This window comes from Zeugodacus cucurbitae, chromosome 4 (assembly GCF_028554725.1).
Source record: "Zeugodacus cucurbitae isolate PBARC_wt_2022May chromosome 4, idZeuCucr1.2, whole genome shotgun sequence".
NCBI classification, from domain to species: Eukaryota; Metazoa; Arthropoda; class Insecta; order Diptera; family Tephritidae; genus Zeugodacus; species Zeugodacus cucurbitae.
The window spans coordinates 51,100,832-51,118,340 of NC_071669.1; the positions used below are offsets into that span (position 1 = coordinate 51,100,832).

The following is a 17,509-nucleotide window of genomic DNA, read 5'->3' on the forward strand; positions in this document are numbered from 1 at the left end:
AATGAGATTAACGTGAGAATTTGTTAGTCTGAAAAAGGATCAATATCGAGATAATAAAAACTGGAACCGTTGATCGACCAATCGGTCAGTAGAACTAATCGGTCGATAAAGAAATAAAAATAAGTAACTCTTCGTTATAAATCATCATAGAATTACAGCATGATAAACAAGCTAGGATATCTTTTAAAGCAATTGATATCAAGATATATTATAGAAGAGTCCACTTCTTTGGTTCGCCGGAAATTTTACCCCAACTTGAGAGCATTAGTAGCCTGATCCAAGTTTGTTTTGATAATATAATATCTATCTATAATTTGCTCTTCGGTGAATAAAATTGTATACGAAATCCAAAAAGAGTTAGTGAATTGAATTCCACCCTGGATAGTTTGGATACCACTCTTTAAAGCATTCGAAATCATTATTCGGATATCTTAGATATTTTTCTTTTATTCAGTGCTGCGAAACTGTGAATCTTTCTGAAAATCTTATCCTCTTAGAAATATTAAAATTTTTGCATCACTTACCTTTGCCAATTCAGCTTCCTTCCTCTTGTCATGTGGCACACCGCGTAGACGCTTTGGTATATACCAGAAGCTAACATTGACTAACTCTGGTTCGAGTATCAAATGGAAACGATCTGGTTGCTCACGAATACGCTTCACTTGGTATTCGGCGAGTTGCATTAAACGATCCTGTTGACGTTCGAAACCCTCATTGCCCTTGGAACGCCACTGCAGCCACAATTTGAAGATGTCATTGTGACGGCCACACTGAATAACCTTGTCGCCGGTGTCATAGCTGATGTCGTACTGTTTGTCCGTCATGAAGAGATATTCGGCTGACATTTGATTACAGCTAATCAATAGACCCTGCGGGTGGGAGAGAAAGGACAAAATGCAACGGATTAGTTAAAGAGTGACATGTGAAGTGTGATGGCAGGAGAATGAAGAGTGTTAGTGCGTGTAATGGGTGAGAGCGAGTCTATATGTATACGGGATGCTGCGGTATGTGTGAGTGAGAGTTGTGCTTTCAATATATGTTTTGTTGTAATCTTCGCAGCAGATTTAGTTCTCACGCATTTAATGCGCTTTTCATGTTGATTCCTTATTTGTAGTTGTAATTGTAATTCCTCTCGAACTTGTCAGACTATTTACTTTGGGGATTAGGCAGAGTATACAAAGGACTGAAATTAGTATTTTTTTAGTAAACTTAAAGCTGAAAGGAATTTAAATGGCGAAAAGTGTGGAAAATTTTTAAAATATTTTTGAGTCCATTTTAATTTTGAAAATTAGTTTCGCAATTAAACTGTCTGCACTCTGAATATATATATACCTGTATACTTGTATATATATACTTTAACACCCGAAATTCCACATCATCAGCATGCCAAGTGCACATTTTGCCAATAAGTCAAGTTGAAAATTTAATTAAAATTCCAAAACTGACAGTTTGACTTCGCCGAAACCGGCAATAACTTTCAAAAACAACTGTGACCAATGCGAAGCATATTGTACGAATGACTTTTGTTGCTGTTCGTGTAGCTGCTGTTGCTCATTTTGCTTATTGCTTATTGTTGTTGCTTATTGTACTGTTACAAAAATTTGCTACTAACGATTTTTGGGGGGTGATTTTGTTGGTATTTCATTTGGGTGCACGCATGAAGAATACAATTTGTATTAGCCCGACGTGCACTGCACTTTATTGAAATTCCAACAACACTGACGTACACACAGATGAAAATTACAAATCATGTTGCAAATTAAAGAAAGAGTTGATGTGGAAAAATCATTTCATTGGCACGTTGAAGTTTTAGGATAAATTCGTTTTGGAAAATTTGTCGAAGGAAAATTTGTTTTGCTTCAAAAAATCTTAGTTCTTACTTAATCACAGTATTCCTTTTTAAAAATTCCCTAAATCCATATTAACCATTCTCAAGTTCGTTAAAAACAAAAAAAAAGATACCTTAGGTCAATGAATTGGAGCACTTGTTTCTGCTTATTTTTTATTTTTTAAAGGAACACAGTTGAAAGACCGACTAAAAGTATTTTCGATCTCAAGACATATCCAAAACTATTATATATGACTTATTATAGATCAAGGGAACATGAGTTCTAACTTACTTATTTAAAAGTAAATATGGACTAAAACTAGTTACGGACTGAATATCTAAATACCACATTCAGATATTTCCAGTAAAATTCGTTCTGGATTCATGACATCTCAACATTAAGAGCTACTACAAATTCAAAAATATCGTTCGTTACTCTAAAACTTTGTGTGGTACTTTAATCCGAAATTATATTAAAACAATCTTAAACCATTTTCAAGTATTCGTTGGACTTGAAGCAGTGTATTCTGTTGAGATTTCAATGGACCAGAAGTTCCCATTGATGCTGTCGTAAAAATAGTATATCTCAGTTACTGTCTGAAGAGAGAAGAGAGAAAGGCATTTTCGATCTATGTAGGGTGGACTTCACCAAAAACAAAATACTTTCTAAGATTTTAGAATTTTCCTCCCCACTTGAGTAAAAAAAATCTTTGCTAAGACGTTCATTAATCGAAATATGTGGAATGCATAAATGCATTATGATATTGAATCAATGTCCCTGGGAACCGCGAAGGAATATTCGAAGAATTAGCATAACTCTTTTAGATTAGGATTGTCTATTGGCTTTGATCAGGTCCTGGATAGCATATTTTCAATCAATATATCAGGTGTCTGAAGAGCTTACTTTTTTCAAGTCATATGTCACATCTTCTTACTTCCTTATGTATTTTACAGCCTCAGCTATATCACACATATCTAGTTTTCGAATATCATTACATGGATAAGGATGATTTCTAGTACTATGTATTCTAAATATTTAGAGTGTTTTGTAATTTATTTTAGTTAAGTTTTTTCACTCTGTATTCTCCATATATCTTTATTGATTAATAATTTGTATATAATCTCTATATAAATATAATTTATGTTAATATGTTTGTCGGTATATCAAAATATTTATATTTAAATAAAAGTCTACTTACATCTTCCTTGAAATGTATGGTGGAGCACTGTAATAAAGCGCCCATCAATTTATGTGGATTCCAGGTGACTGAGTCAGCTCTAAAGCGCGTATAATTTTATGTATTAAAATAGCAGAAGAATAGAAAAATCGAAATAAATTATTGCATAATTGGCCGCAACTGTGAACTCATAATTAATTATTAAGTAAATGAAATTAATAAATTTTGTTTGCCACAATTAAATGGCATTCAGCAACAAATTACAAGCAATTAACGTGAGTCTACTGACTTCAAGGCACATCGAGGTATATCGTGAGGGATGAGAGCAACCCTCATACATATACACTATAACTGTTTGTGAGACTCGTTGAACGGCCGCAACATTTAATTCAATTCAAACAACACTACAGGGGAAGTGGGAAAAAGTTATGAGCGTTTTTCGAGAGGGGTGGGCATGAAGCTGCCGGGAATGTTGCGTTGACTATGGGCGCGCCTGCTAAACATCCCTTTGGGAGCTATTTACGGTTTGCCGCACAGATGCTGCCAGCAATTTTGACGCGACTGTCGCAATAAAGTGTCTCCTTGTTTATATGTGTGTCCACAAAGACGGCTGTGGTTGTGCCTCGACGGCATGGGTCGGTTGTTGGCGGCACGCAGTCTGCGTCACAAGGCCGTGATGTTATCTTATTTGTTCAGTAGAACGTAAACACTCGAATGACATTTGCCAGATTTCAATTGCAGCGTTTATACACAACATGAATCTTCACACGCACAGACATACTGGATACTGGATGTACGTATGTCTCCGCAGAGTGTGTGCGTCTATTTGTTGTGTTCTTGAGTAGGCGTTCGTTGGCGCTTCGCTGTAAGTGGCATATGAGTGCTCTTCATCAGGTTCATCAATAAACGGTTTTATGTGTGGCACTTCGGGTTTTCCCGGCGGAATTGATAGTGATTTGTGTGCAGCATATCATTTTGCTGCGAGTACGATTATCATTTACTTTTTTATTAACACTTGTCAAATAGTGATACTTTCGGTGGTTTAAGCAAGATTAATCGTATTTCGATGAGGATTCAATAAATTATACGATAGTCGTTAAATCGAACATATTTCGATAGATGATTATACAGTGGAACTTCCATAACTCGAACTTCTATAACTCGAATTTCTATAACTCGAACTTCTATAACTCGAAGATCTTCATAACTCGAACTTTTGAATGGGCAATACAGAAATATCATACAAATTTCCTTCTATAAATCGAACTTTTCGACCAGGGCAAAATAAAAAATTTAAAATTTTACTATCGAGGCAGAATTTTAAAAGAGTCCCTCTATATGGAGACTAACAAAAAAAAATGATATTACACTTATGCATAAAATGATATTACAGAATGCATAAATCATGTAACAAATTCTATAACTCGAAGTTTTTTTGTGTATTATAGTGATTAGAGTTATCCACTGTAATTAGATATCAGAGTTAGTTTACACTTCGTGGACTCACTTCAGTTTTGAAGAACAAACCCGAAGTAACACTTCGTGTAATTCGATATAAACTCGAGCGTAGTCGAAGTGGTGCATTGTAAATTGAAATGTAAGCTACCGACTAAATGTTTTTAAAGCGTTGTCTTTGGTATAAGCTTTCGAAGATGTTGGAGTACTTTCTTAAGTGAAATATTTATCAAAGAAATAATAATTTTGGAAATAGAAAAATCTCGTCGTTGAGATATGAGAAGAAAAATTGTGGTTCTCAACAAGGAAACTCTCGGTAGAAAGATTCCATCGTCTACAGGCTCATCAATCATCTGTAGAATGTATCAGTGTCAATATGGAAGTCGGGAAGATCATAATGACTGCAAAAGTTCCAATAAAGAGTGTAGCAGGGAATTATCATATAACTGGAAGAGTTGTTATGCTGGCTCAAGTAGCTAATGTTCTTTTCAAGCTGTCTTCGAACTACTTTACATCTGAATCTATTGAAAGTGATACTCTTACTTTGTTCACTTAGTTTTGAGTACCTTTGGAAAAGAATATGCTTAATAGAGAAGGGTTTAAGGCTCGAATATTGTAAAAATATTTTATTTTATAGAATTTTCTTATAGATTCGGCATTTTGAATGGTTTTAATTTCCTAGTTATCTTTGAATCAACATGATGATGTTAGCCAGAACATCACACCCATCTCTACCATAGTCTTTTCTGTCAAAATATACGTTATCGGATAAATTAGTTTCAGACGAGTTGATATTTGAAGTGTTGTTGTAGTTAGTTCCTGCTTAAGATTTTTGATTTGTTGATCCCTGAAGACGCCTCATTCTTGAAGTCATATAAGTAGAACTGAAGAAACTATATAGTAACATCGGTAAGTACCGCGGCGGCCTCTAAATGGAGTGAACTTTTCCCCTGTCTAAAAGTTATCGGTGCAGGTATAATGCATTATATGTTGTCATAAGATGAACTAGAGTTACTCACCAGATGAAATATATGTATAATACATGGAAAACGAAGCCCTACGACAATCAAAAATTATTATAAAATAAGAAAAGTAAGTCTGTAGATGTCAGAAATTAAGAGGATATAAGTGAATAAAGAAACTATCCAAGTCATGGTTAGAATGCATGAACCCTTCGGTCATGGAATAAAAAGTGGAGTTTTAGACTTTGTAAGACATATTTGAATGCCTAAGTTGGTTACTTTACAGACGGATGCTGAACTTTCCCCGCTTAAAAGAGACCACAGTTGCTTAAAGCGTTTTTTGCAGATATGACCCTATCGACACTGGTAGGTAATAATAATTTTTTTTTGCTTATTCTTTCGGTCACTAGAATTTATAATATATTAATTAACTAAGTAGGAATACCGTGTTTCATTTAATATGAATTGCATGTTAGCATGAGTTTACATTCTTCCAATCTCAGCATCCACTTAAACACTGCAATCACTAATCCTTTAATGCAAATGTTGTGTCACCTGCAAGGCTGAGAACTCTCCAACTTTCCAGATTGCATAATTCGTCAGGTGCACCAGCTGTTGTTGCAACAACAACATAAACAAACTTGAGAGTAGATGAGTGATTTGTTCAGTTGTTGTAATCCTTTTGTTTCAAGTTGATGTTTATTGACATTCTTAACGGTAAAATGCACAACAAGAAAGACGACGTTAAAGCTGAATGCGGGTCGCATCACTCTGTGAGGGTACGAGACTAAACAAATACGTAAAATGGATTTTCAACAGCCACCCGCTGTCAATAGCAGAGCACTGGAGGGGGAGAGACAAGTGTAAAGTGTTCAAAATCAAGTAGCTGAGAAAGGTGGCTCGTGGCGTGAGTGGGAAAGAGCGTTGAGAATGTGCACAAGGTTGGAATGTAATTGATGGGCAGGGTGGCTCATATAGAGTAAGGGGCAACAATTTGCATCGCCGGCGCACACAACATACTCGTATGTATTCTTACAGAATCAATTCATAAGGGTTTGTCATTGCTTTGTACTACGAACGGCTACATTGAAAGGCAGTTTGAGGAATTCACGTTTAAAAAAATTTAATTTGCTGTATATTTGGCGCTGCACCGACGCAAAGCTGCCGTAACTGCGCTCCGGAATGCCGTTATCTTTCGCAGTGGAATGCAATAAAAACAAACGGTACACAAATCACATCACTATTTCCATCTATCTAATGCATTTTCCTCATACTTGCTGCCAGTAAACCCAGAAACCTTGTCAGCTTAAGCTAAGCCCACTTCGATAAAGAAGCTGCTACGCTGAACTTTGTTGTAACTTGAGTAAAATAACACCATTTCGTTCACTTATTCCCTCTTCTATTGTTCTTGTTGTTGCATGCATTAAAGTCTGTGGGCTTGCGGTAGCGCTGCAGCCATGCTAATCTTTAAATGGCCTAAGCACTCTCAAATTGATTACCATATCCATCAACGCCGGTTGGGCGCCTAATGCTATGCTTTTAATTTTTTCAGGGCTTTGTAGAAAGCAGCTATAGCACATACACACACACACTAATTCTCTCATACACTTTGCACTAGAGCGCAATTTATCGAGAGTAACCACTAATCTGTCGCTATTTATGGGCCTTCTTCCACTTGCAGCCTTCAATTATGCTAAGTTGCGGTTATGCAACTTCTTAGTGCTTCTTTGTGCCATATTTGTATGGAAGTGTGTCTTCTATTGTTGCAGCGTTGTTTTAATTGATGCTTCGAAAATAATGCCGTTGAATTGTATCATTAATGGAGGGCACCATGACAAGCAGCACGCTCACAGCTCTCAATTTGAAGCCAAGCGGAGCGTATGACATTTGATTAATTGCCCGTCGATGGTAGTGAAAGGCAGCACCGAAAGCTTTTAATGCGTAATGTGAAGCTGTGGCTTCCAAATCGAAATGGTTGAAGAAGCATTTTATATTGTATATTGGTTTATATTGATTTTAAAGTTTCATAAATTCGGATTGGTCAAGACGTAACATCCCATGGCTTCATATGTGACTACCCGCAAAGAACAAGACGAGACAAAATCGCATGCTCGCTGGGTATTGGCTAGAGCAAAATATGTTTTTTGTCTTATTAGTCAAAGACGTTTTTGACTAATCCGGTGTGAGTTGAGTTTTAGTTCCGTAAAATAGTCAGCCAAATGAAACAACCTCATGGATTCTCTAGGAACGAGTACCAAAAAAAAGCACTCGTAATTTTATAATTGTCATTCATCTTCGGTTGGTAAGAAACCTGTATGTATGCTTCGGTTAGAATGGTTTGAGGTTCTGTCAATCAATTGTGGTGTACCATTCACTGACAGACTTAGCTTTTGATAGTAAATTGATCATGAGCATCCTTCTCGGCGTAACTAGGCTTAAGCTTAAATCGTAGCATCTTAACGTTTCGAACTTCGCAAAAGTCTTAGTTTCCAGAACATCGCTAGACTCTTTACAGCTTAACTTATAGATATGGTATATGATAGAAGGGCCTGTAAAAGCATGATTGGCATGCTCACTGGTCACAGCTTAGTTTTAACGCACGTCTATAAAAAGGGGCTGTCAGTTGGGGAAGATTGCAGGAAATCTCAAGATCAATGCATCAAGTAAACAATAGTGCATTTCTTGAACCCTTGCCCTGCGTTAGCAAGATAGGCATTTTGGGGGCCCCACAGTACGAGAATTTGGAGGAGAAATATTGTGAGCTTGAGCTTGACTACTACTCAGAGACTACTTGATGACACTGCATATGGTATCGTCAAGGACCATAACTGGTCTCTGCGAGACTAACCTAACTTAACCTAAAGCGCCTCGCGCTAGTCGGTAATAGCGGACAGTTTCGTCATAGTTTCATAACTTCTTCTGAAGCTTATAACAGGAGTTCCAATAGAATAGTTATATCTGATATAATTATACAAAAGTAATTACCGAAGCTTTCACATTCATACACGATGCTTTGACAAATCATTCTGTTCGTAGCATATCATGATGTATCTCTTTGGTCACCGTTCGAAGAATGTAATGAAACTGTTTTCGTAGATCGCAAATCGCTGAGTTAAATTGACGTTGAAGGAAAACTCAAAAAACAAAAAAAAAATCTTCACTTATAACAGACTTTCTTCACTAGGTTTTGCCAAATTTTCGAGAATCTTATGGTAATTCGTGGAACTTCACTTATATACAACTTATATATGTATGTAAATAGTTATTTAAAAACTCACCGCTCAATGCCCGAGAGACGTGGATGACGGTATTTACGCGACAAAAGCAGGCCACCACCCCAAGCAGCCTAAAAAGATAAGCGGAAAGAAGGGAAACACAAGTAATTAATATTTGAATTTATTTATATGAGATTTCTTCAGTTTCTTTTTCAGTCCTCAGCCACTCACATCAACGTGCAACCAACAATTGTGCTTCTGGCAAATATCCGCTATATGATTGATGTTGTCGAAGGCACCCAACACCGTAGTACCAGCAGTGGCATTCACAAAGAATGGAATGTGTCCCTTGGCCTTTCGTTCCAAAATCAAACGCTCCAACTCAGAAGTTATCATCTTGCCGTGCTCATCAGATGGCACCATAACACAGTGATCTGTGCCCAGACCACAAACGGCAGCGCATGATTTCACGGAGTAGTGACATTGATCAGAGGTGAACATCACCAGTTGTCCGGGTAGTCCAGCGGCGCCATGTTCCTTGTAATTGGGGAACATTTTGTGACGTGCCGCAAGGAATGCATACAAATTGGAGATCGAACCACCGGGTGCCAATATGGAGTCTCCACCTTCCCAGCCAATGATTTGACGCATCTTGGAGAGCACCACATTCTCCATTAGGATGAAGACGGGTGCAATCTCATATGTGAACATGTTGGTATTGGCAGTTGCAGTCAACCACTCGCCAGCCATAGAGACGATGTCCAGTCCGCATGACAGCTGATTGAAGAAGTGTGGATGTCCTGTAAAGAGAGAAACAAAGGAAATGTAAGGGATACTCAAACAAATGTTGGAAGTGTTAGGAAGAAAATAATTTTACGGGAGAGTTGTTTCGTGTTTGATAATATAAATGTATTTGTGAATGTATGGAAGGAAAACGGAAACAAGGATGAACGCTCTTTGAACGACCGCAACATAGGCGGAAAAAGCTGTTCTATTGAAAATTAATGTAGCGGAATGATTTGCCGAAGCAATGATATCGATATTGTCTTTGTTATCTTTGCTCGAAGAACTTTAAAAGCAATAATGTATTTCACAGAATAATTGCATGATGTATTTTGACCGAATATTTAATGGAATTGAGATGGCGGATCGAATACGACACTAAATCAAGACTCGCATCAATTACGGATTAATTAGTAAATTGTCATAGACGACTAATGTCAATATTTCAACCGAGTATTGCCTTGATAGAAATATTTTAATTATTCTATTCCCGAATTTAAAAGATCTCGTATTGGCAGACCGATGGGAAATGTGCGAGATAGTTGAGACAGTAGGCATGAAAGAGACCATGAGGCTATCTACTGTATTATTGAGCTTGAAAAATCAGTCGTCGTAATGGGTTTCATGTTTTCTCACACCACATGACGACTAGAGTAATCATGCTTTGTATTTTACTGAAGCGTAATCCGAACAAACTCTACGTCCTTTCGTGACCTTCGATGAAACGTGGAACCACAGTTATATACATACCAGAGGCTTTCACCTAGCAAGACCAGCTCTGAAGCAGGAGATTATTATTATATTGCTCTTACTTGCTCACACATCCGCCGTCGCTATTCCCAAATTTGTTACGAACTGCTTCTCCATCCAGTATTCTCCATATTTGGGCCATGAGGCCTTTTTATTTCCAAATTTTAAAAAGTCACCTGCCTTTAAGGAGATCTACTCGGTAGCTCTCCAGAAAACACATTTTTCGACGGGGTTTTTGGACGGATTAAATAAGTTGGAGCTTCATTGGGTCAAGCATAATGAGCTTATCTAAACTCAATTGATAAATAAATCGCCATTTTACCAAAATTTTCGTTTTTCTAGTTTTTGTAGACAAAGAAGTCGTAGCTCCCCTCAATATATCATATATATTGAATGACTGAAATATAGTACAATATGTTCTAGAAGTGGCAACAACAAGCAAGAGGAACAAGTATAAAATATTGATTTAAAGGCAATAATATTTATAAAACAAATAATATGAAAACCTTCAACTTAGCGATTATTCGCGCTTGTCTATCACAACGTCAGTCGGCGTAATTATTTGGAGCAGCAGATTGAACGACACGAGACATGCGACAGACGATAGACGACAGGCGATGAGCCTTAAGCTGGCAACAGATGTGCTTGGCAGCTTTGTCACAAAATACTCACACCCAGGAAAGGCTCGCAATGTAAAGACCCACTTCGATCAAAAAGAAAAGAGCAATTTTTGTTACAATGCTATGTTAGGCTATGCTATGTATGTTAAATGTTGAATGCAATCAAGAAGCGAAAGTAATGCGCTCATTGCTCAGCTAAGACAATGAGATGGCCAGACGGTGTCTAAAAAATATATATATTAATATTTTTTTACTTCCTCCTTGTGTATATGTGTGTGTTATTTTGTATTGTAATGTGAAATTCCAGGCTTTTATGGCTCGTCGGGAAGCACGCCTGAGCGCAGTTCAATACAATTGTATTCGAGGCCGAGGTCGCCGCTGCAAAGGTCGGTCCGACTGTGAGCGAATACAGTTAGGCGGCAGACTGCGGCACATCTGGCGTTTCCGTTAGCAAATCGATATATTTTTTTCTACAGAAATTCTAACTGTTTAGAAAATATGAATAAGGCCTTTGCAATAATATGAATAAGGTCGCAACTCTTTGCTGGCTGTTGGTGAAAGTAAGAGTGAGATTTCTTTAGTGGTCGTAGTGCTCTAATTCCAATAAATCACACACGAGCTCTGCGGCTCTTCAGCCGCTGTGAGTGGGTTCATAAATTGCTCATTTATTGTGGCTAATTGCGAATTACAGCAACACAACAGCCAAATGGGACGCGGGCGAAATCCCCAAGCAGAGTCAGACAATGAAATCGCAAACAAATACGTAACAAATACAAAAGTAAATAAAAATACAAACAACAAATAGTAAATAAACAAAGCAACAACACTGGGCACACGAACTCAGCTCGTCTAACAAGGATGTGGCAAGTGTGAATGCGCTCCACAAGGGGTTGAAGTTCGTGCGCGAACCCTTCGTCTTAAGTCGGTCGCTGCTCAATGTCGGGTGCCATAAGTCGTGTGATTAAAAACCCATTGCCTCGAGCCTCGAAGGCGGCGGCATCATGCCAAACTGCACACTCATTTCTATAGACATTCGTATGTATGTGGACCAGCTGGGGCCACCAAACGGCATTTCCGCATGGAGTGAATCATTTGTCTTGCAGGGATCAGGTATGATTTAACGTGGGCAAACATTTCAATTTGCACACGGTGTTGGCGGCAGTGTGTCACAGTTGGTCTAAACTTTCACCCAGTGCTGTTGCTGCCACTCTTCGCATTCGCTGCCAGTCAGCCAGTCCTTCATTCGTTCATTGAGCCATTCATTCGCATCAAAGGATCAGCGTGCAGCGAGTCAGAAAATAACAACGGATTTTGATTAAAGCTCTCCTCTCCGACAGATACTCACATACATATACACATACGTTTATATAGTGAGTGATATTGAAGTAGTACTCCAATGCATTGTCAAACTGACAGTAGCGCCTGCTTGCTGCCAACTATGAATGAACATCGCTTACATGGAAGGTACGAGTATTAGTGCCAACACAACCCGCATAGAGTATACCCTTGTTGTCCGTAGGCCGTCTGGGGTTGGTGGCAGCATATTATGTTGCCAATATGGAGTGCGGGGGATTACGTGGGATTATGGATCATAAATGGGATTTTTATCGCAGTACGAAATAATAGCAAAAGCATTTTTGCGACCCAGCAGCGCGGTGGCCATGTGAGTGGGAAGGTAAGATTTGATGGCATTCACATTAAAGTTAAATGCGTAAGTCATTGAAAAATAGACAAGTCAATGTTGGATTACCGTTATGTGTGCAGTACTGCAGTCATTTCACTTTAACATGAGTTTAACGAGTAACGGAAATCTCTAATTATTTTTAAGCATTTGTGGAGTTGTAGTTGGTTATTGAGATTCAGACTTCGACATGTTTCTGATATGGACTGTCGTTATGTTTATGTAGATACAAACCTGATTTGTAAAAATAATACGTTTAAAAAGTAAATTCTGTGGCATCCGTTTCCAAATATTCACAAAACTTTATGCTTGAGACTGACGTTATCGATAAGATTAAAAACGCTTGACTTTGGGAAATGGAAACCAGTGAGTAGTTCTAGAAAAGAGGTCTAAAACTTTAGCTGTGGTATTACCTGAGACCTTTCTTCTTTCTTCAATTGATCGACGGATTGGAGGAAGGATTTATTAAATAAACCAGACTTCTTTAATTCAAAAAACAACAATTTTAAACAGTTAATTCGTCAGTTTACAGATGGTTCTTTAGTAGGATTCGGGTATATATTTTCCAACATAATCCGTTAAAGCATATTCAATGCGGAAGCTAACCTCAAAAACTTGTAACTTACAAAGTTCTAAAGATTCAGATGTTCTTCTATTGAATCTTCTCGATTAGATCTCGAATTGAAATTTAAATACTTTTTTACTTTTATATAATCTACATGGCCAACGAATTTAAGACTCAGAGTTGCTGCTATTGATTCTTCTCAATTGTAGCTTTTTTCCATAGAATCGGTTAGCATACGAAAGGCGTTTATAATATTCTGTTTTTACCTTCAAGATCTATTAAATAGTTTTCAGTTTGAGAATCAAAAATATTCTCTGACGGATACCAAATGAATATATCCACAAAAAAAAACAAACCGATGATTTCTTTCAGAGACGTCCCGTATATATAGGGAAACCCTTCAACTACTGTTGTTGTATGTATGTGATTGGCGTTGCAACCATTTGGCCGGTTATAGCCGAATCGATGATAGCGCGCCACTTTTCCTTTCCTTCGTAGTTTGGCGCCAGTTGGAGATCCCAAGTGTAACCAGGTCGCTTTCCACCTGGTCCCTCCAACGGAGTGGAGGTCTTCCCCTTCCTCGGCTTCCTCCGGCGGGTACTGTATCGAACACTTTCAGAGCTGGAGCACTTTCATCCATTCGAACAACATGACCTAACCAGCGTAGCCGCTGTATTTTTATTCGCTGGACTATGTCAATGTCGTCGTATAACTCGTACAGCTCATCATTCCATCGTCTGCGGTATTCACCGTTGCCAACGTTCTGAGGACCGTAAATTTTGCGCAAAATTTTCCTTTCGAAAACTCCTAGTGTCGTCTCATCTGATGTTGACATCGTCCAAGCTTCTGACCCATAAAGCAGGACGGGAATGATAAGCGACTTGTAGAGTTTGATTTTGGTTCGTCGAGAGAGGACTTTACTTTTCAATTGCCTACTCAGTCCAAAGTAACTACTGTTGTTATCCATTCTATTTAATTGATTTATGCCGGTATATATTCCGGCTCCTATGATCTAACTTCAGTATTTCATTGATAGTTCTAAATTTCCTCCTATGATATACTTGGTTCGAGGGAAGAGGCTTTTGGGGAGTTTTTTTAAATTAATCTTTATTTCCTCTTCTTCAGGAATTATTTGACCTTGAAAGACCAAAGTAGCCAATCAGAGAAAATGGTATTGATGAAGTGAACAAGACGAAAAGTGTCACAGATTCCCACAAAATTAAAAATGTATATCGAATATTTTCTGTATATACGGACATACAATATATATTTGTTGATTCATAAGCTTATAAAAAAGTCAAACGCCGTTACTTTGCATAATTGAATTTGTTAGACAAACAATGACAGTGCTTATCTGCTTGAGGAATGTTTGAACAGGCAGACGACAACCGATTTAGTGTACTGCTCACAGAAGCCAATCACCCGTTGAACAGCAAAATTTGTCTTAGCATAATATTTGAATAATAATTACCCGCCACTGACAATTTGCATTAGCATATGTTTTGATGCTCCCAAGCGCCCAGCACAGCATGGTGTCTCTTCTTCAACGTGAGCGTCGTGTGTCACTCGAGACGTGACTGGTTGCGTTGTGGTCGCATTAGGGTAGTTTGCGGCGCGGCACGAGTATGGACGAACAATGAGCCGATAATCAGAACAACGCGCGCTGATGCCATTTTATGGCCCATTGAATCCAGACTCTTAAAATTTACACCTTTCAACAGCAGACATGCGAATATATGTTTACAGAAACTCTTTTCTCACAGCCATAAAGGGTACAGCATTGAATTTTTTTGCTGACAAATATTGTGGTTGGCATAAGTGCCAAATCAATCAAAATCTCTTACCACCAAGGGATTGCAAAAGCCAAAAGTCGTGTGGCGACGAGAAAACTTCGGCACTTTTGCCTGCGTCATGAATGCCACACTGATTCCATTGTGCGCGAGCGCTTGTGGCCCGCCCCCTCGGAGCACTTCCTAATCGAATTGGCCACGTGACCACAATTGTGTTTGAAGTAGCGATAATAAGCGTATTTATGGCACTACGAAGACGTGGCATGCCACATAGTAGCCAGTAAGTACAATATGCCACAGGAGACACTTAAACGCAACGCTGCATGCCACACCACCGAACCGGATTCGCATGCCTTGTTGCGGATGTGTCGGCGTTGGCGTTGACTTCCTGCGTGTGTGTGTGTTTGTTATTGTTTTTTGTGTCTAAAACTTTTTAATGAAATCAATTTGGGCTCACTTGTTTGCTATTGTGGGTTTTCAAAATTAAATTAACACCAAAGAAAATATACAAATAAATATCAGCAGTCGAGGTGGGAGTGCCAGGATATCGCTATCTCGTATGACTTGTCTTATGTCTTATATGTACTTACCAGTTTTCACTTGATACTTCAGTGTTGTGGCACAATCTTCAATGAGCTGCTGCAACGTCACAGCACGATCAGGTATCTCCAAGTTTAGTAGCGTCTTCATTTCCTCTGGATGATGGAATTCCAAGACCTTCTCATTGCGATCATTGGTCGCCTTGACAAAGTCCAATAGCACATCGATGACCTTCTGCAGGAACTCTCGGGTCTCAGCAGTGGCGCTGACTGTTGTCGGCAAAAGATCTGGAATGGAAATGTTACGAAAAGGGAATATAAATTATTGCATTTATCATATAAAATATTGAGATTTAAGTTGTTCTACAAATTTGTATTTTTTTGTAATATCTGCAAATTATTCGAGCTATTATGAACTTGTAAGGATTAAGATGCTTCTAAAGCAGTCAGTACAGTCTATTAACTCTCCGTGGTCAGTTCTACTCTGACCTCTAATTTGTCCGTCTGACTTATATAGAATAAGTTTCGGGATTGCTTTTGATTCTTGCTGTGAATGTTATATTAAGAATAATGGAGTGAATTCTGGGAACCATTCCTATTCCTTTTGTCCTCCCCTTTTGCAAAATATGGGTACGGATCCGATCGGAAGATATATAGATTAATCCATCACAAATCTATTGATTTGAAAAATTTCTAGATACATGAATTTTGCAATTTAGTTTTACGGAAAGCCAAGATTAAAGTACCGAAATAATTTTCCATAATCTCCAGACAACTACGACAATTGGGAATAGAGACAAAGCCTAAACCCACAGCTGAACCAAGAAAGAAAAAGTGTGCTCTGAGGCAACATTCAGAAAAGTGTCTTCAGTTTTAAGACCGAATATCTACAGTAAGACCAAAGGGAGCTTGTAAGTAAAAATAAAGACGCTAGCACTATTCTTTCCACAGTTCTTAATTCGCCAGATCTTGAATAGTGGCGATCAAACATCTGGCTTAATTGAAACTAAGAGAATCTACCGATTGTTCGTCTGGACATTTCATAATTTATTTGGGTATTTTTAAGTAACATTTTTTTAACTAATAAAGTAAGCAGGAAGAACCCTCAAATCTATTACTTATGATTGGTTCCCACTATCTTGGTATTTTATTTGAAACACCAACACATCATACATATCCTAATCTTAAAAATAAATATGTTTCTTATCACGGCATGATATATGACCATGACTTGCCCCGGCTACACCACAACATTTCAATAAATTACACAAATATTGCAAATTTTGGCCATTATGTGCGACTTTTTTCTTGCTTAGGTCATAAAAATCAGATTTGATTTTAAAGCATTCCTCTTCCACGAAACTCCGATAATCAAAAGCATTCGGTGGAGCATAAAAGACGAAAATATTGCTATTTTGCTGGAGGAAATTGCGGCTACCGTGCACTGATTGAAAATCGCCCTCTTCTTGATGGCTCGGTCGTCCGGTGTGTTGCAGCAGTTGTTGCCTTAATGCTGCAGCGAAGTGCCATAAAGAACAGAATAACAATGCCAAGGCAAGTGACAAGCGAGTGTGTATGCGTTTGTATTGGTCTCATTGGAGTGAGTTGGTGGTGGTTTGCATGCAATATTGCTATACTCATACCCCCAACGACCCTTACAAGGTCGTACAGCTGGCGCACCGTTATGGGGAGTGAGAAAATTCATTCATCAACTTTTGGTTTTCGTATTCAAAATTAATTTTTTTTTGTGTTAAACAGTTGGTGAAGTTATTTCAAGAATTTGTTTTCATACATATACATACTATTTATTTATTTGTAAATATTTGTTTGAGTAATCTACAGTGGGCTCTCCTCTACTTAGACTCCTATAGTTCAGATAAAAGAAGCAGATGATATCAGCTCTATTTAATAATTTAAATATATTATCTAGCATCTCATATCTTATCCAGAAAATGTGTTAATTTTGACTAAGAAACAGACCAGTATCTAAATAGGATACATTTTTCATCGGAAAACTGTACATATTAAGGGGCACACCTAGTGTGAAATTATAAATTATTTTAGATTACACCTTTAAAAATAACAAATTAAAATTTCAAATCGATATCTCACTTAGTTTTTGCCGCTCGGCAGCTAGAGAGTC

General features: G+C 38.0%; 1 protein-coding gene across 7 annotated transcripts in view; it reads right to left on the reverse strand.

The window, feature by feature from the left end:
• The window catches only part of LOC105210440 (glutamate decarboxylase), a 37,716-nt gene that overhangs the window by 1,840 nt on the left and 18,367 nt on the right, over positions 1-17,509 (reverse strand). For all 7 annotated transcript variants that reach the window (XM_011181406.3, XM_011181405.3, XM_029039170.2 and 4 more), the window contains exons 3-7: positions 15,418-15,654; positions 8,870-9,438; positions 8,702-8,769; positions 3,028-3,106; positions 525-869 (exon numbers count right to left, since the gene is read on the reverse strand). In XM_011181406.3, coding sequence (XP_011179708.1) covers positions 525-869; positions 3,028-3,106; positions 8,702-8,769; positions 8,870-9,438; positions 15,418-15,654 — 1,298 coding nt within the window. The remainder of the gene's footprint in view (positions 1-524; positions 870-3,027; positions 3,107-8,701; positions 8,770-8,869; positions 9,439-15,417; positions 15,655-17,509) is intronic.